Genomic DNA, 27,610 nt, shown 5'->3' on the forward strand with positions numbered 1-27,610 from the left:
AATAACTGACATTGGTATCAGTGGTCTCTGCTTTAGGAAATAATTTATCATTTGATTCTTAATAGTGTTATTTAAATCATAGCAATTATATTCGTTTTCTTCTATATTTTTCTAAAATGTTTTTAATAAAAATATGTCAGGTTTCAGCCAGGTTTTATTTTGTTTTGGTCTTTACAAATAGCTGTGTTTCCACTGTTTGCCAGTAAGGGAATAGTTAAATCTTGAGCATGTACCCCGGTGGATATCTCCCTCAACCATCTAAAGAAAAGAAAAAAAAAAAAAAGGTCACAGTCAGTTACTCCCGTTAGATCAGCGTTCACTGGAACATCTGCAGGCACATACACACATTCTCTTTACTGTGAGCCTTCCTCTTGCCACGGTCAGAGTGGGCAGTCAGTGAATCTTCCCCAAGTGCTGACATTTAATACCTGGTTTAGCGGCAAAGATTCAGAGAGGGGTGAGCAGCCTCTCTGGCCTTCAGGTAGGTCCGATACCTTGATTTCTATCAAAGCTAAAAGATGGGCACCTACGTTTGTCAACTTGAAGGGAAAGACGATGCCCCGCTTTAGCAGCGGGTGAGTTACAGATGCATTGGGTGTCCAGATGGGGAAGGGATGCTGTAAAATTTGGAAACTATGGGGCTTTCTGCTGTCAGGTTGCTGCAAGGATTCAATTCCTGTGGCATCAGAGCCCATGTGTTCATCTTAGTACATAAATGCTTCTCTGGCATAAGTGTCAGGAAAAAAAAAAAAAAAAAAGACCTAATCCTGACTTCAGTGCCAGCAAAAAAAGCAAATAACGTATATCTCAGACCCAATTAGCTGTGCAAGATAGTGTTAATTCATGCCCGAAATGACTGTGGTTACATGAGGTTACCCACTCTTTCGGAGCAATCAAGAAAACACGGGCAACACTGATCAGTAAGATTTAATGCGTCCGAGTACAGTACCTTTCTTTGGAAGGAAAAAAAGAGTCAGTTCAGACACAGGAAACTACAAACCCAGACCTCACACCATTAGTCCTCTTTTGATTTTCAACTGTGCCCTAGCTTCACAGTGAATAAATGAAAACCTCCCTGCTGAGGAATGTTAGCATGGGGTTGGGAAAATTGTATAAATTTATTGGTCCTCTATTTCTGTCTTTTAAAAAGAATCTTTAATGCGTGGACTTTGAAACTTCCTTCAGTTGAAGAACAGTATCTTTTTTTTTCCAAATCTTCCTTTTTTATCTAGACTATTTAAAGAAAGTAGATTATTTTAGTTCTAGTATTACCTTTTAAAAACTCTTAAAAACCAAGATGTGACTAATATAGTCATGTTAAAACTATGGAAAATATACAAGAGTCCACTCCAGTGAGGGCATATTTAAGTGAATGAAGCAAATTTCAAAAACTAAAAAAATATGGCAAATTAATGTGAAAACACTTTCAGTGTTCCTGTTTATTCTTTAAATAAGTGTGCCATCTGGTCATGGTTTTAAATGGGTAATCTAAACATTAAATACACAGATACTTGAACTGCATTACAAGAGGAGGAAATTCACCTTAACAGTAATAAACCTCGCCTGTTTTTTAGGGCCCTGAAATTATGAGGTGCATCAAGAGCAGGGCATCAAAAGGAGAAGAGGTCAGAAATCTTTAGGGAACCAAACTCAGCTGTAAAAAAATGGGTAGTATTCCTTATGTCTTGCTTAAGAAAATGTATCTGTTTCATCTGTAGTAGTCATGTTTTCACTTATGAGAAGCCAAATTCCCTAAGACAACCTTAAAATGAAGCCAAAAGGCCACAATGAGACCTTATTTTTAAAAAAGGCTGCTGTTGGGGCACCTGGGTGGCTCAGTTGGTTGAGCGGTTGAGCATCCGACTTCAGCTCAGGTCATGATCCCCGGGTTCGTGGGTCCAAGCCCCGCACTGGGCTCTGTGCTGACAGCTCGGAGCCTGGAGCCTGCTTCCGATTCTGTGTCTCCCTCTCTCTCTGCCCCTAACCCACTCGCATTCTGTCTCTGTCTCTCTCAAAAATAAATAAACATTAATTTTTTTTTAAAGCCTGCTGTTTAAAAGCTAGTGTTCTTGGTATATGTTCACCCCTTGGGATATGGACTCCATGACCCCCGTAGAGCTTGCTTTTTATCCCAATAACAGTCTTCAGAGATACTTAAAACAAACTGGCTTTGGCTTCAGTGCTCCCCCTACCCAGAAGCGGACAACTGTCTGACAAGCACATATCACGCTGAGTCACTTACAGTTTTCATTTACTGAATTGAGGGAACGGTATTTCCTTTTAATCCCTATGGAGAGGATGTTCTTAGTTGCACCAGGCCTTCTCTCATGCATACTTGGATGGGCCATGAATAAAAAAGACACCCATGTGATTTCATAAGCAGGGCAAGTTGCTGAACCTACAAACCATCATGAAGAAGAGGCGGGCTTGCTTTCATGACTTTAACAATAACCCTTCTCATTCACCATGTCCTCACTTGGTTTCATAACCCACAAGATGTGATTCTTAAAAAATCACACCTTGAGGAATCTCCCAAGTAAACTAAAACTAAATAGAAGAGCACATTTAGTGGTTAATTACATCTGATCTACAGAAGTGCTTCAAGGCAAAATGCCTTACCAAAATCTCACTACACGGAACACATAGATTCTAAATGGGCCAAGGAATCTTTGCAGGCAAAATAAAAACTATAGTATCGACCAACATTTATCAAATGCTTATTATGTGCCAGGCACTGTGCTATGTGATTTACACGTGTTATCCCATTTATCCTTCAAAACAACCCAATGAATACATACTAATACTATTCCCATTTTACAGAAAAGAAAGAACCGAGAAAAAATAACTTGACCAAGATTTGGACTCAGGCTGCAAAGTCTGCATTTTTTAAAAATGTTTTAACATTTATTTATGTTTGAGAGATAGAGAGAGACAGGGCATGAGCAAGGGAGGGGCAGAGAGAGGGAGACACAGAATCCAAAGCAGGCTCCAGGCTCCAAGCTGTCAGCACAGAGCCCAATGCAGGGCTCGAACCCACAAACCGTGAGATCATGACCTGAGCAGAAGTAAGACACTTAGCCAACTGAGTCACCCAGGCACCCCCAAAGTCTGCATTTTTAAGGAGAGGTTAGAGAAAGGGTAACAGACGAATGACTGAATGATTTCCTGTTATTTAAATTGAACTCACCACCCGCACCTCCATTGTGTATGCTTATCCAATTCTTATTAGTCTAAAAAATTCATCAATCTATACCCACTGACCAGATCCCAGATCCTAAATTCCTTTTAACCATCTCCAACATTAAGTATCATCTGCCATGACTTGTAGGTAATTGTGTACTAACAACCCTACTTTTGATAAGTTCAAGCATAATTATAACTAACACAGTGTGCAAAGCCCTACTGTAAATAATTTACATGCAGTAATTTACTAATGATAATTTACATCAACCAAGGAGGTAGGTAAATTATCTCATTTTACAGATGAGGAAACTGAGACAGAGCGATGTTAAATTACTTGCCCAAGTTCATATAGTTAATAGGTGACAGACAAAGGATTTGATTATAGCCAACAGCCTTCAGAGTCCATACTCTACTGAGAGTCACATTCAGAGACACTGTTTCATCCTGTTTTTGAAGCATAGTAATAATTTACTCTGAACAGTCGGGAATCTGTACCCTTTTGATTCCTTTAACCTTTGGTGCCTAGGACCTCACTCTGCAAACAGAGTGTATTTCTCATTAAGGCTCCTGGCATCTCCCTAAGGTAAGTGATAATAATAAAATAAAAATGTATCCAGCTGAGTTCATCTAATAAATAGATTTTAAAAAAATATTATGACTAATATTAAATCCTGAATAATTCTGGCACCTCTTTGCTTAGTACCTGCTTACGACAGCGTTTCTAAAGACTTATGTCAAATGTTTTGTGCAGGAAAGAGCGATCTGAAATAACGGCCACTAACTGTATTTTCCTAGAGGTAAGAGGAAGAGAGAATGGAGGCAGGGGGGTATTTAGGAACCTTCTTTGCTTCCCTGAAAGAACCCTAAATGCAGGAGCAAGAGCGATTGAGGAAAAACCAGGGGCTTTTGACAAGACACTCGCTGAAATCTAACTAGTGTTTCCACTACGAAATCATTATCAGGTAATTTCTCCCCCGCGCTCCAGGTATTCAAAGCCTGGTCTTTGGCTTCCGTAAAACAGTCACAGCTTCTGTGACCTCAGGTCCCCCACACCCCCACCCCGACCCAGCAACCTAAGGACGTTCAGGGGTGTAACTGACTTGAGTCCTCGAAAGCATCCAGGCAGGAGTCCGCTAGGACGCCTCATCCGGGGCTTCCTTCTAGGCTGCGGTTTCCAGGCAACCCCACTAGGGCCAGAAACTACTGTGCTTCCTACGGGGTCACTTGTTTAAGAGTCCCCGGAGAGGCACCGGGAACACTCGGCAGCAGTCGGCCTGACGCCCCTCCTGGTGCTGCAGCCTTCCCGTAACCCGGATGTTGGGTCTGCGTCAGCCGCGCTCACCTCCCGTTCCCTAGTTTTCCGCCTTGGCTCCCTTCTAGTCACTCCGCACTTTGAGCGTCTTTATTCAGAGGGGCATCCCAGGAGTCGCTTCTCCTGGAGCAACAGAAACTGTCTCCAACCACGCATCCCATAGAGAACGGATTCCTGGGAAATGTAGTTCTTTCGGCCGACAAGCGGTGAATCTGTGAAGAGGGTGGGGGGATAGGACTACAATTCCCAGAAATCTAAGGGAGGATGGTCCATGTCGAAAACATGTCCCAACTGTTTGGATACTATTAGGAAGGAAGGTTCTGTGGCTCTTTATTACTTACCTAGCTGCCTGGATTTTGCTAATTCAGTCCCTCTACAAGCTTGTGGAAGAACTTTTTTTTAAATAAGCGTTTTACATGTAAGGTGATGCAAACATAATGATTTATATGAAGAGATACAGTAATTTTGTGTGTGTAATTCTTTCAGATAAAAGATCCATCCACTATCAGAAAATATGTCACTACAGATGATAACAGTCAGTAATAATACAGCCTTAATACAACCAGGCTTCTCACTGATGAATTTTGATGGGCAAGTTTTCTTCTTTGGCCAAAAAGGCTGGCCCAAGAGATCCTGCCCCACTGGAGTTTTCCACTTTGATGTAAAGCATAACCATCTCAAACTGAAGCCTGCGGTTTTCTCTAAGGATTCCTGCTACCTTCCTCCTCTTCGTTACCCAGCCACTTGCATCTTCAGAGGCAGCTTAGAGTCTGAAAAGCATCAATATATCATCCATGGAGGGAAAACACCAAATAATGAGCTTTCAGATAAGATTTATGTCATGTCTGTTGTTGGCAAGAACAACAAAAAAGTTACTTTTTGCTGCACGGAGAAAGACTTGGTAGGAGATGTTCCTGAAGCCAGATATGGTCATTCCATTGATGTGGTGTATAGTCGAGGGAGAAGTATGGGGGTTCTCTTTGGAGGACGGTCATACATGCCTTCTGCCCAAAGAATCACAGAAAAATGGAATAGTGTAGCTGACTGTCTGCCCCATGTTTTCCTGGTAGATTTTGAATTTGGGTGCTCTACGTCATACGCTCTGCCAGAACTTCAGGATGGGTTATCTTTTCATGTCTCCATTGCCAGAAATGATACCATTTATATTTTAGGAGGACACTCACTTGCCAATAACATCCGCCCGGCCAACCTATACAGCATAAAGGTTGATCTCCCACTGGGTAGCCCAGCTGTGAATTGCACAGTATTGCCAGGAGGAATCTCTGTCTCCAGTGCGATCCTGACTCAAACAAACAGTGATGAATTTGTTATTGTTGGTGGCTATCAGCTTGAAAATCAAAAGAGAATGGTCTGCAACATTGTCTCTTTTGTGGACAACAAGATAGAAATTCGTGAGATGGAGACCCCAGATTGGACCCCAGATATTAAGCACAGCAAGATCTGGTTTGGGAGCAACATGGGAAACGGAAATGTTTTCCTTGGCATACCAGGAGACAATAAACAGGCTTCTTCAGAGGCATTCTATTTTTATATGTTGAAATGTGCTGAAGATGATGTGAATGAAGATCAGAAAACGCTCACAAATAGTCAGACATCAACAGAAGACCCAGGGGACTCCACTCCCTTTGAAGACTCAGAAGAATTTTGTTTCAGTGCAGAAGCAAATAGTTTTGATGGCGATGATGAATTTGACACCTATAACGAAGACGATGAAGAAGATGAGTCTGAGACAGGCTACTGGATTACATGCTGTGCTACTTGTGATGTGGATATCAACACTTGGGTACCATTTTATTCAACTGAGCTCAACAAACCTGCCATGATCTACTGCTCTCATGGAGATGGGCACTGGGTCCATGCCCAATGCATGGATCTGGCAGAACGCACACTCATCCGTCTATCGGAAGGAAGCAACAAGTATTACTGCAGTGAGCATGTGAAGACAGCAAGAGCACTACAAACCCCCAAAAGAGTCCTGCCCTTAAAAAAGCCTCCACTGAAATCCCTCCACAAAAAAGGTTCTGGGAAAATTTTTACTCCTGCCAAGAAATCTTTTCTCAGAAGGCTGTTTGATTAGTTTCACAAATGTCTTCCGAATTCAAGTGCATCAAATTTTTAAACCTGTTTTAAAGAATCATAACAATGATGAAAATTATATTTCTATCTTTGTTTATTGAAAATGTCCGTGTTTTCTTTTAGTCTTATGAATCAAGTGCCAGGGGAAAGTGCTCATAACACAATGCTAAATGCTTGAAAAAATTTTAGTCAAAGTATCTTAAATGAGAATTTCTGACCTGAATTTTTTCATTCAAGCAATCTTCAATACAGAGGCGGTAGTAATAATCAAGATATGTTTATATCTTTCATATAATTTTTCATGACAAATAAGCTATAGAGTAGTTAAGACATAATTAAGCCAGTAAAGAAACTAACACCCAAAGGAATTAAATGAATTATTTTGCACAATATAACAATTTGGTGGTTGGCCAAAAATTAAAACCAAGATCACCTGTATCCCATGCTAGTACTCTTTATATGTCTCTAACTCTAAACTGGTCTCTTGATTATATCGATGAACAGAAAAAGTTCCATAAAGCTTATTTAAGCTGTAACATAGTCTCCATTGACATGAAGGAGGAGAAAAGGACTCTACATCAAGTTTGTTATATTTTATCAAGTTACCTGCATGACTTTCTTCAGAGGATTCCCCCTCTCTGCCGTCTGGTGCACAGATGATGGACCAAGGCCAATTGCTTGAACCAATTCTTTGAGAGATTTAATGAAAACTGAAGTCCACTGCTACTTAGCAGTCTGGGAAAAGGGAATAAGTCAGAGCACGCTAAGAAAAGACCACCAGTTAAAATCTCATAAAGAACAATAGTATTATTTCCCCCAAATAAAAGAAGTTGAAGAATGTTCTAAAGTTAATAGGTATAAGATTTTAAGTGGGGAAAAATAAATTTGTGTGTGTATGTGTCTAGTTGACATGTGGGGTTGGATGCCAATGAAAATTGCAAAATCAATGAACTTGCTATATGGTTCAATTAGATACTTTCTAGAAAGAGAGTTAAAAAAGACTGTTCACTTTGAGGCTTTAAGACATCAACTGTTAATTAGATGACCTTAGAAATAAATGTCTTTCCTTTTGGAGTATTTTTCTAGAAAAGCATCTTACTTTATCCTAAGAGCTTAAGCCACAGCTTCCTATTCATCAGTATTCATTGAAAGTCCACAGTGTGTGAAGTTCTATTGCCAGATTTAGGGGGCACATGACCGTACAGGAGATAAATCCCTGGAATACAAGTTCATCTGCTACCAGCTCCATGTCTTAGCTACTAAAACTAACTTGGATGAATTAAATCCTGTTGTTTGTTTCAGTAATGTTGCTTAATGAATACTCCTTTTGAACCATTTGCTATACCTTTGCTTTGATTTTTTGTTGTTTTTGTCATCTATGTAAAACCAATAAAGCATTAAAATGTCTTTTGTTTATATCGATTTCTCATTATTAATATGCATAGTTACCCAATTAAGGACAAAATTATACTATTTAATTTTCTCAGGATCACTCTACTTTGATTTCTTTTTTCTGTTGTTCATAGGAAGTGTCATAAGTTAGAACTGAAATATCCTTTACAGAGTTCAAAAGGGTTATTTCTTCAAGAGGTAGATACATTCCCTTAACTCATCTATAGTGACTGACTAGCTGAAGAATTATTACCATATTTATTTTGTAGTCAATGATAATCTAAATGATTTAATTCTGAACTCACTGGGTTCTATAGTTAAACTCAGATGCCAACAGCATAGCTACTTTTAGAGTGTGTGTGTGTGTGTGTGTGTGTGTGTGTGTGTGTGTGTGTATGTGTGTGTGTGTGTGTGTGTGTGTTATATGAGTATGTGTCACGAAAGCAAGTACTTTGGTTTTACTACCATATTTTTTAGTAGAATTATGTCTTTTTTTTTTAAAGTAGATTTTTTTTTAATGTTTATTTATTTTTGAGACAGAGACAGAGCATGAATGGGGGAGGGGCAGAAAGAGAGGGAGACACAGAATCAGAAACAGGCTCCAGGCTCTGAGCCATCAGCCCAGAGCCTGACGCGGGGCTCGAACTCACGAGCTGCAAGATCGTGACCTGAGCCGAAGTCGGACGCTCAACCGACTGAGCCACCCAGGCGCCCCGAATTATGTCTTTTTAAGTCCTAAGTGAATTCAGCAGCTGACATTAAAGATGATGAAGTAAGCACATGCAAACATTCAAATGGACCACATTAGAAGAGGATTCACTTATTCTAATGATATACTGCCTTTGCTTAAAACATTTATAGAACTCACACTTCAGTCACCTTCGGGTCCTATGGTTCATTCCTTTGAAGACACTTAACAACTGTCCCTCTTCCACCATTAGAGATGGAGTAGGAAACATCTCTGGAAACAGACAAATGTCATCCAAAGCCCTAGTAGGGTATAACTCTCAGTATTACCACTTTAGGTTAAAAAGAAAAAGAAAAAAGAAAGTCTGAGTACAAATGGTCTTTCTGATATGGCTCATAAATATGTCTTAAAGATAAGTCTGGAAACTGCTTACATAGAATAATATCAATAAATAAGCATTTGGCTTTCCAAGGTGACCATTTTAAGGGGCTGAATGTCTTAGAAAGAGAGGAAGCATAAGGAAAAGGAATAGTTAGTCTGAAGTCCTTGGGGTGAGATGAAGCTTATCACGTTTGAGGAACTGAAAGGTCAGTCTGGTTAAAACATAGTAAACAAAGGGAATATGGAATGGCATGACCCTAAAGCAAGGGGCCGGCTGGCTCCCTGAGGTTTTCATTGGTAAAATAAAGTCACATACAACTGCATTCATACTGTTTGCCCTGTCCCCTCCCCCTCCTGTTTCACTACTCTTTGCATTTTGTATTCAATCTCCAAAAATGCTAAACTGGGCTTTTGAGCAACCCATCCCTTCTGCTGGGCATGCCTTTCCTCTGGTGCTTTATAACTCCTGCTAATATCCTAGGCTATCTGGCCCATTCTTATCCACTCTACATCTCAGTTCAGATACCTTCTCCCTCAGGAAGGCTGTTCTGAACCCCATTACCTCCTTGATGGCCATAGCACTTACAAATCTCTGCTTATATACTCAGCAGTACAAGAGACAAAACCATGTGTATTTTTCTATAACTCACATTGTATTATGCATCCCCTTTACTGTGTGTTGGACATTTAATTTCAATAAATTTAGGGTCTACCCTCTTTACCCAGCTTTTTATCCAGGTTCCAGGGAGAAACATAATACTGGGTTTCCAGAAGTGGGAATGAGTAGGGTTGAAGCATTTGGTCCTTAAGGGTCGCCATCCCTTGTCACTGGCTTCTGCTACAATACCCACACCCCCACAGGGCCAAGGTTATCAGCTTCATGATGACTCCTGAGTTGTATCTCAGCCTTAACCACCAGACATCATTATATCTAGCTTTCTCTCAGCTGCTTCCTGGGTCCCTACTGGGCTCATATGATGGAGGAGATCATTCTGCCCTACCTCTCTCAGCATGGTCACGGTTCTCTCTGTGAGACCACCTAGGACTTGTCTGTTTCTGTACCACTCTTGGGCATTTCTTGGTAAACTTAGCTTGAATAGGCAGCCATTCTAACCCACAGTCACAAGAATTCCAAATGATTTATACACCACCAAATTCTACTCTACCATAGAACATTGCCTTTTGACTTGGAATTTGCCATAAATGATATTACATTTTCCCAAACCTAGTTCTGTCAAGAAACATCTAATACAGCACATTTATTACTAAGAGAACCAATACCTCATTCTGTCTCTAGATATCAATCCAGTAAATGTATATTCATCTAAATTATTATTTTTAGAATAGGAAAGAAAAGTTATCAATAACACCCCTTTAAAAAGGCTGGCAGATATGGGGCTCCTCGGTGGCTCAGTTGCTTGAGTGTCTGACTTGGGCTCAAGTCATGATCTCACAGTTCATGAGTTCGAGCCCTAGATGAAGCTTGCTGCTGTCAGTGCAGAGGTGGCTTTGGATCCTCTGTCCCTCTCTCTCTGTCCCTCCCCCACGCATGCTCTCTTACTCAAAAATAAATAAACATGGGGAAAAAAAGGCTTGTGAGTATGTATAGCTTAAGGATAAAGATCCCTTGAATCTCTGGCTTAATTCCTCTATTAATAGGCTATTTCAGGGGACCCATCAGTAAGTGTTCATTGAAAATCCAACATCCTTGGCAGTCCCTGGGTGACTCGGTTGGTTGAATGTCTGACTTTTGATTTTGGCTCAGGTCATGGTCCCAGGGTTATGGGATCAAGCCATGCATCAGGCTCCATGCTCAGTGTGGAACCAGCTTGGGATTCTCTCTCTCTCTCTCTCTCTCTCTCTCTCTCTCTCTCTCTCTCTCTTCCCCTTTCCCCACTCAAATGCACTTTCTCTTTCAAATTAAAAAACAAAAAAGAAAATAAAATCCAAGATCCACAATAAATATTATGGGACCTGAAAAAGAACAAAAGAAGAGCCCCATCTTTAGGGAACTTATTGTCCTACTGTAGAACGGGGCAAGGGGCAGGACAGGAGAGTTACAGAAAGTGAAATCGTATACTGGAAGCAGTTGGTGACAAATTTGAAATTGTATAGTGCAAGCTATCCTTGCAATAACAGTTTTCTTTTTTTAACCTGGAATATAGTGGTAAAATTAAAAATTGGACTAAAATATCTCTAAGTCTCCTTTGTTGTATTGGCCTTAGCTGAAGAGATGTTGTGTCTAAGACAACTCTAAAATGTGGAAAAGACTGCTCGAAGTGCCATGCAAAATGTATGGTGATAACCAAAAGAAGAGGGGTGTGGGTGTACCTATTAAAGATGACCAAATCATCAATTTTTAACCATTAAAAAATATGAATGTGGTGTCATAGGAAGATATTTGGTCTTTGTCCCTGGTTCTGGCATAGAGCTCCTAAAACTCCTGGCATTTCTTGAGTGATAAGGGTGCTAGGAGAGTCTTTTGTTCTATTGAGACAGCCCTGGATGACTTCAGCATGGGGGCTGGTCACCCAAGAGAGCAAGCCTTGATTAGAAGCTTCAAACTTTGGGGGCATCGGGGTGGCTCAGTCGGTTAAGTATCTGACTTCGACTCAGGTCATGATCTCACGGTTCATGGGTTCAAGCCCCACATAGTGCTCTGCACTGACAGTGTGGAGCCTGCTTAGGATTCTCTCTCCCTCTCGCTCTGCCCTTCCCCTCCTCGTGCTCTCTCTCTCTCTCTCTCTTTCTCTCTCTGTCTCAAATAAATAAATAAATTTAAATGCACATACTTGGCCTACAAGTAACTCACTGTGTATTTTGTGAAGGCAGAGATACATTGTCACCATGAAGAGAGGAAAAACAATCATAGAGAAGCCAAGGAGAAAAGGAACTTTCCACAAGAAAGAAGGAAAACTGTCATGGAAAGAAATGCTAAATTCATGAGAAGATGTTGCTGCTGCAGAACCTCCCTCACATCCTCCTGCCTAGGGTTAGACACAGTTGTGTGAGGTAGTGAGACATATGAATCAGCAGGTCATGTATAATTGACATAAAAAAATGTTTGAAATCGCTACTCCGTCATTGAAATATTTATGCGTGACCCTTCTTAATCTTGGATGAATCCCCTCCCATGTATACCTTCTGAAAACATTTCAGTCATGCCCCACTCCTGGCGTGGCTTGGATGGCATCCATTGCCCGCCTAAAACTCTTCAAAGGTTTCCATTTGCACCGGGGTAGTAGTCAAGTCTTTACCCCACCCGCCATGTCCTGCATAATAAGGCTTCTGCCTGATTCTCCAAATACACACAACCCCTTCCTCGCATTCACTCTATCTGCTCCTGTCAGAGAGACCTTTTTTTCCGTTCCTAGACTCTACCAACTGCTCTCCACCTCAGAATCTTCCCATGGGTGAAGTCTGCTCTTGGTCTAACCCCCCACACTTGCCCCCACATCACCCATTCTACCCATCTCTCCTTAAAGGTTCCTTCTTCCTAGATGCTTTTTCTGACCCCCCAATTTAAATTCCATTGTCTTACTATACTCAAACTGAACTTAGTGCTTTTTCTTCATAACATCTACTAGAGTGTGCGGTGATGCATTTATTAGGCTTACTGTTGTCTTCATGTCTGCTTCCACCTAGCTTTTTGTGAGCAAAAACTGCGCTGTTCATCACTGTATCTCCAGTGCCAGGCACACACTGCATGTGCATAGAAGGTATCCTATACATATTTCTTTAAAATATAGGCTGAAGTAATTAGAAAGGGTATCAGGAACAATATAGAACTTAGCCGGGCCTTAAGGGGTAAGGAGATGCTTCATTCTCAAAGGCAAGAGTAATATTCAAATACTTGGTCAGAAGGTACAAACTTTTAGTTTGGTGATGAGTAAGTCCTGAAGATCTAGTGAACAGCATGGTGACGACAGTTAATGATACCGTATTGTACACTTGAAATTTCCGAGAGTAGATCTTAAGCACCCTACCACACCAAAATAAAAGGTAACAATGTGAAATGATAGATGCATTAATTAGTTTGATTATGGTAAATATTTTTGCAATGTGTATTAAACTATTATGTTGTACGCTTGATATACAATTTTGTCAATTATATTTCAACAAAACTGGAAAAACAAAGCAAAGCAAGGATAGCAGAGTTTTTAAAAATCAATGGAAGAAAATGGCGCTGAGGCAGTTGTTAAGGCCCCCTGATGTGCTAGTATTAACCCATTACTTGCTGGATCTGGGTTCCTTGAGGATGAGACAGGGCTGCCAGTGTTGGAAGGGTACTGGGGCCTTGGGGACACAGGCTGTTTGCCTACAAGTACAAACAGATTTCAATATTTTAAAAACTGGTACAGGGCACCTGGGTGAATCAGTTGGCTAATGGTCCAAATCTTGATTTCAGCTCAGGTCATGATCTCATGGTTCGTGGGGCTGAGCCCTGCACTGGGCTCTATGCTGACAGTGCAGAACCTGCTTGGGATTCTTTCTCTCTCTCTCTGTGCCCCTCCCCCACTCATTCTCCCTTTCTCTCTAAAATAAATAAATACCCTTAAAAATATTTTTTTTTAAAAGCTGGTACGGTTGCACAGAAGCAGACAGGCTGAATCTCTGTTCTAAGCAGAAGGGAGCTCAGAGGTCTCTAGCAAAGATGTGCTGAGATGCTTGAAAATCCATGGATGATGAAGAGATAACTGAGTAGTGTACAGGTAAGCTGGACAGAGGTGGAGGGGAAATTGTGGAGCTGCAGGCCTGCCCTTTTCTGGCTGAGCTAAGCTTCAGTGACCTCATGTGCAACATGGAGGTAACAGTACCCGCTCTGAAAGAATCCAATGAGAAAACCATGTGCCATTGCTTACCACACCCTGTTTGCTAAGTGGCAGACGTTGTTGATGTTTGTATCATCATCATCATCATCATCATCATCATCACCATCAATATCACCATTAGAAAAAACACTGGACAAAAGAACGCGGGATCTAGCTCGTTCCTGCCATTACCCATGTGGCTCTGGACAAGTCGACCACTCTGACCAAAGTTTTCAGGGTATGAAAATGTGAATTTTCTGAGAAACAGGCCCATATTTTATTTGATTCTCAAAAAGAGTCAAAAACCACTGATTTTCAAATTCTATATTTTCAAAAGGCTTACTATTCACTTCAAATATCTAGAAACAAATGGTCTCAGCCTATATTAGGATAAATCATACTCATTATCACTACTCTGTTGCCCTTTATTCTAAAGTTCACCAAATTTATTTTGTATTTTCCTCAAGAAAAAATGTGTTACTTCATTGTTTCAAATGTCGCCCTCAATATTATTATTTGAATATAAATCACAATACACTGTTTTCAAATTTTAAACTTTATTTCAAATACTTAAACATAAAATTGTTCACAAAAACAATATTCATATTAATAAGGAGTAAAAATATTAAAATCCAAAAGTAAGTATTGCAATACATAGTTTGTTTAATTTGAAAACATTTGATAGGGAAACACAGGTAAGCTGCATCAGATAAAATTCCATTGCATCCTGGCACCTGAACTTTCCCTAAAACACAAAAAGGAAAGCTCTTGGAAGCCATTAAGCAGACTTTATGATTATTTGCCAAGAAAATAAAGTGAAGTGCCATTCATACAAAAATCTTACCAAAAATGATTTCTGAGGTATATTTATGTAGATTACTATAGTTAAAGAGAAAAAATGAAATAGAATAAAATATCCACCCTTACTTAAAACAATGAAAGTAAACTTACTTAAAACACCCTTACTTCTTAACAATGAAAGAACAGACCATCTCCCAGTCAACGACTGAAGACACATACACATCAGTGAAAAATCATTTGCATCCAAATGGTGATTTGTTCCTCTCAAACACCACTGGCTTACAAACCCTACTAGTCCCCGGAATTTGAATTCTGTTTGATGTAATGCGAGACCTACATACTCAACCAACAAAATCTTTATCTTCGTCTCTATATTGTGAAAACAAATTGAGGCAAAACTAAACTCCAGCTCACCTGGAAGGAAAACACATCTTTTCTCCTGCTCTTGCTTCTCAGTGCGTGTTTATTAATCCCAGAGCACTTTTTGACCTCACCCCACCACTCATCAGTTTTCATCAGCCATTACCACTGGTCCCTGCAGCGCGCCTCCGTGGGTTGACAGGAAAACTTGTAGAATCAGGTTTCACTGGAGAAAAATGCATTGCACTTCTGAAGTCCCAGTCTACACTCCAAAAAAAAAAAAAAAAAAAAATACAAAATGCTCTGTTCAGTGTGGTGAATTTCCCTGGAGAATGTGCGTGCATTTACAATGGGCATTGTCAAAAATAAAACTCCAGTATAAAACCAGGTCTTCGATATTGCAGTCTCAACACTGAGGGCTCAAACAACCAGAGGCAGCATTTCTACATATTGAAACTCCTGCGGCCAGATGTTCCTGGGGTTTATCAAAATGTGATCTGATTAAGAGATTATTGGGAAGGTTGTGCTATAAATCATGCTGTTAGTCACATGCATTCAAAATAGATCCCGCAATGCTAGAAAGGAGAATTTAATATCAGAAAGTATTTACAGTGCCACCAATCAAGTAACAGAGTGGAAATGGGGGGGGGGGGGGATCTGCAAATAACCAGCACCAGCATGCCTCAGGAAATGAATGATTACATAAATTTAGCTGTTTATTAGTGCAGAGACATGCTGTAAGGATTAAATGGGATGAAGGGTAGGGGTGGCTCAGAAGCCCATTAGTTTACAAAATACAAAACTCAACATTCTCCAGAAAAACAAAAACAATTAAAATCTGTATATATTTTTGACAACTAAATTACGAATATTTTTGCAATTTATATATATGCTATATATAAAAAGCAAGGAAGACTGCTGTATTTTTTAGTGGAAAATTCAGGGCTCAAACCCTGCAAAAGCACTAAATGCACGTCATTTAGGATAATGTCACTGACACACGTTTGACAACTAAATTACACAGCTCTTTGATATACTGTGTATGAAGAGTGGCAATTATGGCCAATAAAATCAAAGAAAGGGAAAAAACCTAATTAACACTAACATATCATTATGACTCACTAGCATATAAAATCCCATGCCTGCTCTAAATTGCCAGCAATTGGCAATTCTCAAATTCCTAAGGATGAAGACAATAGTTTCCAAATAACCGGAGCCACCAGAGATTTGGGGGCCTCTTGGGGGCATTAGCATTCCCTTCTATCAAAGAGCTCAAAGCACAATAATGACTTGTAAAACCCACTCATCTCTGCTCCTAAGAATTATAAACTGTAGTGCGATTAGTTCTGGATCCTAAACAAATAATGATACCGCCTTATAAAAAGAAAAAAAAGATGGTGGTTAATTTTTGTGGTGGAAGGAACATGGAATTTGGAAACAAAATGCCTGAGTTCAAATTCCAGATCAGATATTTACTATCACAGTAACTTCAGGCAGATCGTTTAACCCTCCATCAAATGGGAATAATAACAATATCCACCCACACAGGGTTGTTGTGAGGAAAAATGAGGCAAAATGAATGTGAAAATATTCAAAAGTGGCCAAAAAAAACCCACAAAAAAAACCCCAAAAAACCCACTCTACAAATGTTAACTCTTCCTCTTTACTACGAGCAGGATTCATCTAAACAGAGCAGGTGTGAAAAGTACAGAGGTATCCTGCTATGAAAATCTGAATACACTAAAAGTAAACTGATCTTGGGGTATCTGGGTGGTTCAGTCAGTTAAGCATCCAACTCTTGATTTTGGCTCAGGTTATGATCTCCCAGTGGCAAGATCAAGCCTCATGTCAGGCTCTGCACTGGGCGTGAAGCTTGCTTGGGTCTCTCTCTCTCTCTCTCTCTCTCTCTCTCTCTCTCTCTCTGCCACTCCACTGTTTGTGCTGTCTCTCAAAAAATAAAAACAAAAATAAATGATAAAAAAGTAAACTGGTCTTAATAGAAAGAGTAACACATTGCAGAGGGAAAGACTCCATGAAATCTGGATTTAGTAAAATTGACCCCGGTTTCACATGGAGAAAATCTGGCAGAAATTTTTCAGTAAAACATTAGATCTGTTTTTATACAGTAAGTAAACCCAGATTTTAAAAGACTTCAAGATTATATAGAAAAGCATTGGAGACTCTAATTGAAATTAAAAAGTAAAAATAAAAATCATATTTGGCTACTGATAGATAAGAAAAATGTATTATCAGAAGATTTCATGACTAACTGTAGCTAACAGTTTTATTCTTTCAACTTTATTATTGAAAAATTCATGGTGGCAGATGACCCCCTAAGCCCCTTAAGGTCACTCGACATTGACATCATTGAGACTCAGAAGAAGGCTGATTTTCCAAAAATTTTCTGGATGTAGGGTATTTCTGCATAAAGATACCAAATGAGAAAATGCACTGAGCACTTTGTAAAGGTCACCATGCCATACAAGTGTAAGATGTTATTATCAGAGAAATCTGAAAAGCTTTTAAAGATTTTTGAATCCTGTGGAATAAGCCAAGATCTGTGAAATTTATAAAATAAAGAATTCTACAGAAATGGTATTTAAAAAAAAACACTTATATCTCAATACAAAGAATAATAAATTGAGGGGGTGGGGAATGCAAACCACAAGACAAATCCCTTTCCTGACTTCCCTGGCTATTTCTTTGACAACCTTAGCTTTGATTTTCCACGGCACTCAGTCACACACGCACATCTTTGTTCATCTCTGGGCCCCTGCAGTTACTCCTGTTCTGAGTTATTGAGCTTCCAAATAACTGATTTCTCCTGTTGCTTTCCTGAACTCCCTAAATGGCTCAAGCACTCAGCTCATCAGTTATCCATTGCTGACATGGATTCGGCACCTCTGGCCTCTCCAATCTACCACTGCTCGGGTGGTGAAGCCCCACACACAGAAGTGAAGGGTGTCAGGAGAAGGTCTCAGTGCAACCCAGAAGAAAACTTATTTGCAAAACCAACACAAAGGCGGCTGTTCTGCTTAAAAATCCATCGAATCTTGAGTTTCCAGAGAGTCCTCTAGGCCTATTGGGTCCCCCACGCCTGGCTGCGAGTTTAAGGTAAACCCAGAGTTTCTATACGCGTTATGAGCGTCCATAAACTTCTGCAGATATTTGGAGGTATACAACCAGTGATGTTTCAAGACATCTTCCATCTCGTAGCACTTGGACTGTCTGGCATTCATTTTTCGGAAGCGCCTGAACAGTTTGTTGCCAGATTCATTTCCCTCGCTTGCCCATGCCCCAATGGAGCCGTCTCTCTCAATAATTTCAGGCACGTGTGCCAAGGTTTTGTGAAAGTAATTGGTGATTTTGCCCTCATATCTATACTTGAACTTGGTAGAGAGGAGCTCAGCAAAACGCTGTGAATTGAAACTATACTGGCAGAGGGATTCTGGGCACTCTTTAGCAGGACATGTCGATCGCCACACGGGTTTCATCTTCAGGTAAAGGTCCATCAGCTCCCTGAGAGCTTCATGCCTCTCCTCAGAGGGGATTAATTCACAGACTGCTTCAACTGTTTCTTTGGTCATGAGCCTCCTGGCAAAGTTGCCATTCATCCTCATGATTGGCTTCAGGTTCATCTTCTTCCGGAGATGCTTGTCCAGCGTAGCCTGCCACCTTTTCCTTTCCTCTTTGGAGGCATTGGAATTCTTGTACACCTCCCCTATCTCTAGCTGGAAAATCTTGTAGAACTCAGCCGCATTGCCAATGTCACAGTGGAGTGCATCTATGGAAGGGACGGTCTCAATGAAAGGTTTCGATGAGACTCCTTTCACGCGATCCCGCAGTTCTTCCACAGACTCATGGTACGGGTTGGAACGCCAGACCTCGTAGCGCTCCAGGTTCTCAGAGTGGCTTCTGGTTATGGAGTGGAAGACAAGATTTTGAGAGGCCTCCAGGCGGGTGGCATCACAAAGGGTACAAATGTAGACTGAGCCAGAAGCCTCGAGGCCTTCAACTTCCCGGACAAGCTTCTCATCGTACCCAGTGCCCCTGAAGATGAACTTGAAAGTCCGAACGATGCCTCCCATCTCCAGCACTAAGTTGCTGGCCTTCATGGCCTCCCTCTCGGCAATGAGAGGGCTCAAGATGGCCGTCAGCGTCTCGTGGTCAGACTCGTCTGCCAGCATGAGGCACAAGGGCTTGCAACACAGTTCAGAGTTAGGTTTGACCTCCTCAAATACCTTCACGTTTTCTGAGCCGTGCGCTACGGTAATCTTCATGACTGTGAATGAAAAGCGAACCGCCTTTTCTGGAACTGCTGGCCCGCTCCCATGCTTCTCACTCACATCTCCCATGCCGTCACAAGACTCCTTCACCACGACAGTGAAGGGGCCATTCAGGTAGTCATCCAAGTCTTGGGCTCTCATGCCTTCCAGGATATCTTCTTCCATGTCCATCAAAGCAGACACCAAAGCCGAGTCGTAGCGGAACCGCTTGGCAATGGTGTCCACCGGGTAATCGTCCACAGAGGAGGACAGTCCAGACAGGCCATCAATAATGCCGACGTCAGTGCTGGAAGACACGTTCTTCAGAGGTGGCTGCCACTCAAAGGGGTAGTAGCCTGGCAGGAGGACCTTCTCAGCATTCCGAAGGGCGTGCAAAGGCTGAAAAATCTGCCTCCCCGTGATGGCTTTCACAGTCCTGTACATCTTGTGGTACTGACTGCAGCTGAGGAAGGTGTTGACACGGATGGCCAAGCACACAGCTGGCTGCAGGCCAGAGCCCCGTCCCTGCATGATGGCCTCCAGCTCGTCGGCTTGTCTGTGCTCATTCCTTGCCCTCAGTGCCAGCAGGAACAAGGTCAGACACACAGACTTCACATCTCCACCTTCTTCCTTGTCGGCGAAAGCCTTCACTTGCAGCTTGAGCTCCCTCAGGCGATGCTTCTGAGCCCTTCGCGTCAGGGACAGGAGATGCTGGCGGGGCCGACCCCCTTTATTAATATGCACAAAAGTCTCTTTTGACTCCTTGTGGCTTGAGACATGGTGGTTATATTTTTCCAAGCTGACCTCCTCATTGCACTCTTTTGCTGGACATCTCACCATCAGGGAGTTCAAGATGCTCACAAAGGACTTCACTGGACTCTCCAGGTCGGTAGGGAAGCAGGGATATTGGCAACAGGGACAATAGCTGCCCATGACTTTGAGGCACCTGAGAATGCAAATCCTGCAAAATACGTGCTTACAGCTGGTCTCCACAGGGTCAGCCAGGATGTGTTCACAAATCTGGCAGGAGATAGATTTCACAAAGTGTGCCGGGAAGTCCACCGCGAGAAGCTTGGTACTAAGATGAATGTCACTGCACTTGGAGATCTTCTTCATCACTTCCTTGCTGCTGATCCTTGCCCGAGCTCTTTTCTTGTGCCGACGGGCTCTTCTCGCTCGGTCAACCACGGTTTTGAGTTTTTTGCTGAGCTGCACGTTTGGCTGATGGCTCTTCCTTTTGAGTCCCCGGCGGGCAGCGCGGCAGATGTCACAGGATGGCGTGTGGGGATGCCACTCCATGGGTGCATTCCTTGGGAAGTTAACTTCACACGGGGCACTGCTAAACTTCCTGTACATGATGTTCCAGCAGCTGTGGCAGAATTCAGTGGGGTGGATCGAGTCAACGTCTGCTTTCACATCAATCCGGAAAACCTTGGCAATGAGGTCTGGCCAGGAAGTGGCTCTCTTTTCCTTCTTTCGTAAAAGGACTTGGGTTTTACCATCCACTGGCCCATGCACTGGATAGCTCCTATTGTGCCCATCAGTTTTAAAAGAATTCCCACAGATACGGCAGAGATGGCGAAGGTTGGCTTGGTGGATTGCTTTGTCTCCTGCTTTCCCATCATCATGGGATTTCTTCGAAAACGTAGGGTGAGCTTTTAATGCCGGTTGACTCGGGGCTGGCTTCTGACCATCAGCCTCATCCAGGACTGCTGGAGATTGCTCCAGAGAGGGTTTCCCCTCGGAGGAAATTTTCTTTTCTATTTGAGCTTCTTCAGGTGCCTTTTCAAAAGATCTCACCCTGAAGAGCTTAAATTTCCATTCTGAAAATTTCATATGCGGGTGCTGAATTTCATCTGGGGCGGAACTGAGTCCCAGGGCGGGTGGCAAAGAGACAGCCATGATGGCTGAGTTACCTGAGAACAATGGAAATAAGTCAGATTAAGACAAAAAATTCAATATCCCACTGATGCATCTTGGAAGAAATAGGAATGAATACATTCAATTGTTCATTCATTCACTGATGCAAAAAGTTACTTCTCCAACCTCCCATTTTAATACACTATGTTAGGTGCTGAGCATACAGCAGAGGACAGTCATTCCCTGCCTTGACAGTGCACGTGGCCGTTTACACCACCGTGCACCACATGGTTTGTGTTACATAGATATGTACACTCTTACTTCTTTCCACCAAAACCTTAAGGTTTTTGAGGACAGAATCTCTGAGTAATTCATTTCTGTCTCTCCAACATTCCTAATACACTTCCTAGTGCAATTCCTAGTATTAGGGTTGAATAGTTATTTGCTGAAGAAATACAAGGAAAAACTGGCTAGTGAAACCACGGAAAAGTCATATTTTCTGCATTGTATTAGCCTCATTGCACTAGCTGGACGATATATTTCCAGCTTTTTAAAGCAGTCTCCCAGGAGGTTGGTTGTTTATTTCTTCTAAACAGGCCATAAAGGGATGATAAAGCTACAAACCCAAAGAAACTAATTACTCACTACTTGAAAGAATGAAGTGAATTTTGAAGCATTATGAATGCTAGCTAATAATAAGTATCATGGATAGTAATTATGCTTACAATTTTAATTAGTGAACACTGCTGTAAATTATAAGGGCTGTGTCTCTATTAGAAACAAAAAACCACAGAACTTTAAACCTGCAACAAACCATAGGGTGCACGTACAAACATTCCAAAGGGCTTTTAAGATGAAAAATTCAAGTAGTTTCAGATAAAAATCACATAGGCCATCCTGGAAGTCATTACTGGACAATGGACATTAGCTTTATAGTTTGTAATAAGAAGAGGTGGAATAAGATTTTTCTTCTGATAAAAAAATATTAGCAATTGCATGTGCCAGGAATCCCTACCGATTGGTGTCAGTGTAGACACCAATCATGCTGTAGATAAAAATCTGAAAATGTCATTTGAGTCCTCTCCAGATCCAAACAACCTACTATTCTTAAAATTCCTTGGTACACATCACTGGAAAAATAGCAACTATATTTCAACCTATCATCTCTCTCCCAAATTTGCCTACCTTAACACTCTTGACCCATCAATTATATCAAGCAACACATTCCCCCCCGACTTCTCAGTTAATTAGCTAACAAAATTGATGATATTTTTATATAATCATGTGGTCATGGAGACTAATCCTCAGAGGAAAGAGCCGGGGTGGGATCTGTGGGGAAGGAGGGACAAGTGCTAATCCTAACTGCTGCTAACAAAGTTTCTTCTTGAGTCATCCCTTTAAACTACTGAAGTTTATTCCATCTGGCATGCACTAGGCTTCGGGGATTGATGTTTTTCATGAAAACATGATCAAAAAGGAAATCCTGTGAAATTGTAGGACTGTGTGAGATCTGAACACAGGACTGTGTGAGATCTGTACAATTTCAACCATCTCAAAAGTCTCATGAACCTCAGAAGTATCTCAACTGCAGCCCAACAAACACCTCAACATTGCTTATGGTTCAGTTATGTTTCTAAATTCTGTCCTATGTCAGGTGTGAAGGCCTTCCAGGTCTCCCCTGTCCCATTGGCTGGAACTCTTTCCCAAATGCCTTTTCATTCCATTAGCCTTTTCCTACCCAGTCTTTTTCTAACATGCTTGTTGTCTGGATTTCCAAGATAATATTTTGAGGTGTTATTTAAAAAAGGGGGGGGTGGGGCGCCTGGGTGGCGCAGTCGGTTAAGCGTCCAACCTCAGCCAGGTCACGATCTCGCGGTCCGGGAGTTCGAGCCCCGCGTCAGGCTCTGGACTGATGGCTCAGAGCCTGGAGCCTGTTTCCGATTCTGTGTCTCCCTCTCTCTCTGACCCTCCCCCGTTCATGCTCTGTCTCTCTCTGTCCCAAAAATAAATAAATGTCGAAAAAAAAAAATTTAAAAAAAAAAAAAAAGGGGGGAGGTGCCTGGGTGGCTCAGTCAGTTAAGCGTCTGACTTCGGCTCAGGTCATGATCTCACAGTCCGTGAGTTTGAGCCCCGCGTCAGGCTCTGTGCTGACAGCTCAGAGCCTGGAGCCTGCTTTAGATTCTGTGTCTCCCTCTCTCTCTGCCCCTCCCCTGCTCATGCTCTCTCTCTGTCTCAAAAATAAATAAAAACATTAAAAAAATTTAAAAAAAAAAACAACTGCATCACCATCTCTGGAGCTAAATAATGAGCTTCCACAATGAGTAAGTCAACCACAAGGCTTATTGGAAGGATCCTTAGAACTATCTCCCCTCCCTGCCCACTCCTCTCCTGACACCCACTGGCTGGAAATGTGATCTGCCAAAATACATTCCTTTAAATACTCCCAGAGAAAGAGTACTATCCCAACCAATTATTAGCCATTGACATTCGAATCAAATGTATTTGCTATTTTGTCTTTCAACTCAACTGCTAAAACTTTATCCAAACAAAAAGCAAGAAGAGGGTGGAAGGGATGTGTTATGCTTTTTGTTTTGAGGGAATATACATCAAGATGCTAATCGTGGCGATCTGTGGGAGCTGTAAATGTTTCATATTTTTCATGCATGCCTATGATCTCTACTTTTTCTGAAATAAACATTTATTACTTTTACAAGAAGATAGAACTTTTAATAACTAGACCTAATGAGGTATTTTTTTAATCTATATGGTTAGCAAAGATTAAAACTATCATTACTCAGCATTAATGAAGGTGTGGGGAAATGCAAATATCTTCATACATTCTTTGGAGAAGTATAAATTGGTATAATACCCCTAGTGGACAATTTAGCAATGTTTTTTAGAAGTTTAAATATAGTGGGCTCCTGGGTGACTCAGTTGTTAAGCATTTGACTTCAGCTCAGGTTACCATCTCACAGTCTGTGAGTTCGAGTCCCACATCGGGTGAGCACGAGCCCAACTTAGGGTGAGCGTGAGCCCTGGATGAGCCACGCTCCCCACCCCCTTATCTCTCTGCCCCTCGCTCACTTGTATCCTCTCTCTCAAAAGAAAAAAAAAAAGTTTAAATATATTTGATCGTTGGTGCAATAAATTTGCTTTTAGGAAGTTATTCTATAGATATATTCCCACAGGCTATTCCTTGTGTGGGAATAAACATTCCACAGGTTATTCCCACAGTGAATATTACATGGAGAAAGACAGAGTGACAGAAAGAGATTTGTTTAAAAAAATTGTTACCTTAGAAGAGAGGCAGCAGCATAAATAATCACCCCTAGGGCATTATTAAGTAAACTATGGTCCAGATATACAGTGGAAAACAACACAGACGTCTAACATTTCCATATGCATTAGTGCATATGTGTGATTTCTATATGCCTCAACGATACAGAAGGATACCCACACAACAAAGCAGAGAACGGACAACAAGAACAAGTGTAGTAAGATTCCATGTAGGCACATTTGCTCAGACCTGGAAGTGCAAACATTCTGGGAGGATATGCACTAAAATCTTAACAACATCTACTCTAAAAATGGAATGACACTGGTGAGAAGGTATCTTTAATTTCCTATTTTATTCATTCTTACACCATTTTAGTTTTTCACAACAGACGTGTATTATTTTTTTAATTTTGTGATCAGTTCACTTTAGGGGAAAATCTTTTAATGACTAGATTTATATGTACCCATAGTCATTTTAATTTCTTCCTAAATTCTCCCCTCTCCTCACCGAATTTTAAGACCTGGCTAAGCCTCAAATCTGACCAGCATCCTTTCCTTTCCTTTTTTTTTTTTTTTTTCCTGGTAAACATATAGAAAGGGAACCAAAATATGGACCTATAGACAGCATGAAGTTAGCATGATGAACGAGTTATCGTGTAGTCATTGTTTGACCCTCAGGAATCTTGTAAACGCTTGATCTCCTCTCTTCTAAAAAAAAGGTCTCAGCAGCAGACCAACCTTAGAATCTAAAAGGCAAAGTGACTGTTGGTGGCCCAGCCCCGTTCCCACCTCAGTGTTGCCATCACCTGCCATCACAGCTGTGGGGGCTTTGTCAACACAGGGCACAGATTCATTTTGACAAACCAGGGCAGAAGCTACGGTTTGGTGAGTGTGTGATTAGCGACTTCAGGAGGCTGGGTCACAGCAGCAGCCCCGCCCCCGACTCCCCGCCCAACCCCTACCCTGCACACACCTACATCCTAGCACTTGACTCACAGTCTCCCCTCTTCCCATCTTCAACTTAGTCTCTACACAATGTCCAAGTGACCACTGCGTGCCCAAGTGTGACCCCTCATTGTCACACCCACCCCACTCATTCATCCGTTCGTTCACTCCACAAATACTATTTCCTGCTTTTTGCCAAACACCATCATCAAAAAGTTGACAACGTCCACAGCCTTTTTATAAGTCTTAGGCATCCACAACATGACCCTAAGATTCTTGCCCTTCTTCCAGGCAACTGCTTGCTTGAACGACTTCAGAAAGAGAAGGGCACTGTCACAACCCCCTGGTCAGGAATCCTGGTTCAAGAACATAACCTCTGTGTAGGGTCTCTACAGTGGCAATTCCCAAAATTATTGGGTATTAGAATCACTGGGGAGCTTGCTTTTAAATTTTTATGCAGATCATCAGGTTCCAGAGATTCTGATTCAGTTTATCTGGGATGGAGTCCAGAAAATGCATTTGTTAAGCATTTCGGTGATCCTGCTATGAGGAGTCCATGGGTCACACTTTGAGAAAAACTGGACTGCTACTTCATCCAATCTAGTTCAGGAAATTCCTGGCAATACCTGGAAATACCTGGGAAACTACACATTTCCTCCCACCCTGGACTCTGTTTGCTGATGATCATGCCTAGACAAGCACAGTATTCCTTTCCAAGAGTCACAGCTTTCCTTCTGCTGATTTATTTACTCATTCATTCAGGAAGCGCTCCTTAAAGCCTTTCTCTGCCCACAATATTCATTTCCAGTAATTTGGATATCTGTGCCTTCTCTATGAACCTATAGTGTCTTCCTAAACTCGGCTTCTTACTCCTTTCCAATTTTTATACGTTAGAAAGAAAAATCAAATTGTTGTCAGCTTCCCTTGATCCCTCCCCTCAATCCCTGCAAGGAAGAAAAGCCTAAGTCCTTCTGATTAGAAACATAAAAAAATGTAATAAATGTTGTGGCTCAAGGCATGAAAATCATGAGTGTTACCTTGCTCAGCAGGCTGCCTGGCCAAATTGTTGGGATGTCTGTAATTCGTCTGATATCACTTGATGCCAAAGAGAAGGCAAAGTGTGTTCTCCTCCTCCTCTTTGCCTTCTCGTCCCTCAGAACAGACTGCTGCATTATTTATCAGCCTCCACTGTCCTTCCCAGCCTCCCCCACCAAGGACAGCTAACCACACATGATGGCGGCCAATCACAGGCCAGGAGCCCCCAGCTCCAGCTGGCACCTGGCCCTTCAGGAAGCTTAGCTGGGGGACCCAGGTGTCACGGGTGTGTGCTGGAACATTGCCAGAGCTGCCAGTTCACTCCCCAAGACTGTTTGGGTTGGAAATGAACTTGTCAACATAAGCTCTGGCTTCTACCAAGATTCTAGGGCTCTGTGCCTCAGTTATCTCATCCAATACTGATAGCATATACCTCAGAGTCAGTGAGGTTATACAGTGAAAGTTAGGACAGGAAAATACTTGGGACAGTGTCTGCCCTCCGTAGATACTCATCAAATACTAGCTTGGTGAAAATTTCTTGTTGTTATTTTAAAACAGTATCCAAACCATCCCATAAGCCTCGTACCTGGTCAATTCTCAGTCAGAAAACATTGTGCTCCTAGCACCGACCCTGAGTTTAAACTTGACTATCAGTGTTTTGAAGTCAACAGACCTAGATCTGAATCTTGCCTCAGGTCTTTGATACGTTACTTAAACTTTGGGAGCCATAATCCCCTCATCTACAGGTAGGATGGATCATTTTAGCCCCAAGCAGTAGGCCAGGTTTGTAAGGGCTTTACCTATTATTTAACTGTCCCAACAATCTCATACATTTGACATTCTTATCTCTAAAGAGAAGCAACAGAAGTTTAGAGCAATGGAGAACTTGTGCAAGATCACACAGCCCTAACTAGTGAACGTGGGCCCCTTAACCACTCTACTCCACTCCACTCCACTGTGAAAGACTATTGAAAGGCTCTTTGTAATAGTGTGAGGATGAATACCTGGCACCATCTGTTTCAAATACCATTCATAGTTCCTAGGCTAGCTTTATTCCCAAAGTACCCCCTCTGTCCGGCTAACATGTGAGCGATTGTCTTGTTTTCATTTGATTCGTGGTTTTTTTTTTTTTTTTTTTTAATGTTTGTTTATTTTTGAGAGAGAGAGAGAGGGAGAGAGAGTGAGTGCGACTGGGAGAGGGGCA

At 41.6% G+C, this 27,610-nt stretch overlaps 3 protein-coding genes across 7 annotated transcripts in view; 1 reads left to right on the top strand and 2 right to left on the bottom strand.

Moving 5' to 3' along the window:
- Nucleotides 1–4,684, bottom strand: part of IFTAP (intraflagellar transport associated protein) — a 66,697-nt gene extending 62,013 nt beyond the window's left edge. The window contains exon 1 of one of the 3 annotated variants that reach the window (XM_086677662.1): nucleotides 4,526–4,684. The gene's annotated coding sequence lies outside the window, so the exon portion shown is untranslated. Of the gene's footprint in view, nucleotides 1–4,283; nucleotides 4,437–4,525 lie in introns of those variants that run through there. The other 2 variants (XM_025929039.2, XM_086677660.1) reach the window with 2 other exon arrangements.
- The window catches only part of RAG1 (recombination activating 1), a 1,204,476-nt gene extending 1,177,938 nt beyond the window's left edge, over nucleotides 1–26,538 (bottom strand). For 2 of the 3 annotated variants that reach the window (XR_015240886.1, XR_015240887.1), the window contains exons 1-2: nucleotides 26,409–26,538; nucleotides 16,822–21,206 (exon numbers count right to left, since the gene is read on the bottom strand). Coding sequence is in view for 1 of the 3 variants with exons in the window: in XM_086677663.1 (XP_086533789.1) it covers nucleotides 18,061–21,192 (3,132 nt within the window). In the remaining 2 variants the exon portion in view is untranslated. Of the gene's footprint in view, nucleotides 1–15,598; nucleotides 21,207–26,408 lie in introns of those variants that run through there. The other variant, XM_086677663.1, reaches the window with a different exon arrangement.
- On the top strand, nucleotides 313–7,999 carry RAG2 (recombination activating 2). Its single transcript, XM_025929022.2, has 2 exons — nucleotides 313–481; nucleotides 4,982–7,999. The coding sequence occupies exon 2, from the start codon at nucleotides 5,010–5,012 to the stop codon at nucleotides 6,591–6,593; it is 1,584 nt and encodes a 527-aa protein (XP_025784807.2). The 5' UTR covers nucleotides 313–481; nucleotides 4,982–5,009; the 3' UTR covers nucleotides 6,594–7,999.
- Nucleotides 26,539–27,610: the final 1,072 nt, after the last annotated feature.

The sequence above is a fragment of the Puma concolor genome, chromosome D1 (genome assembly GCF_028749965.1).
Source record: "Puma concolor isolate L17-30 chromosome D1, mPumCon1.1.hap2, whole genome shotgun sequence".
NCBI lineage: Eukaryota > Metazoa > Chordata > Mammalia > Carnivora > Felidae > Puma > Puma concolor.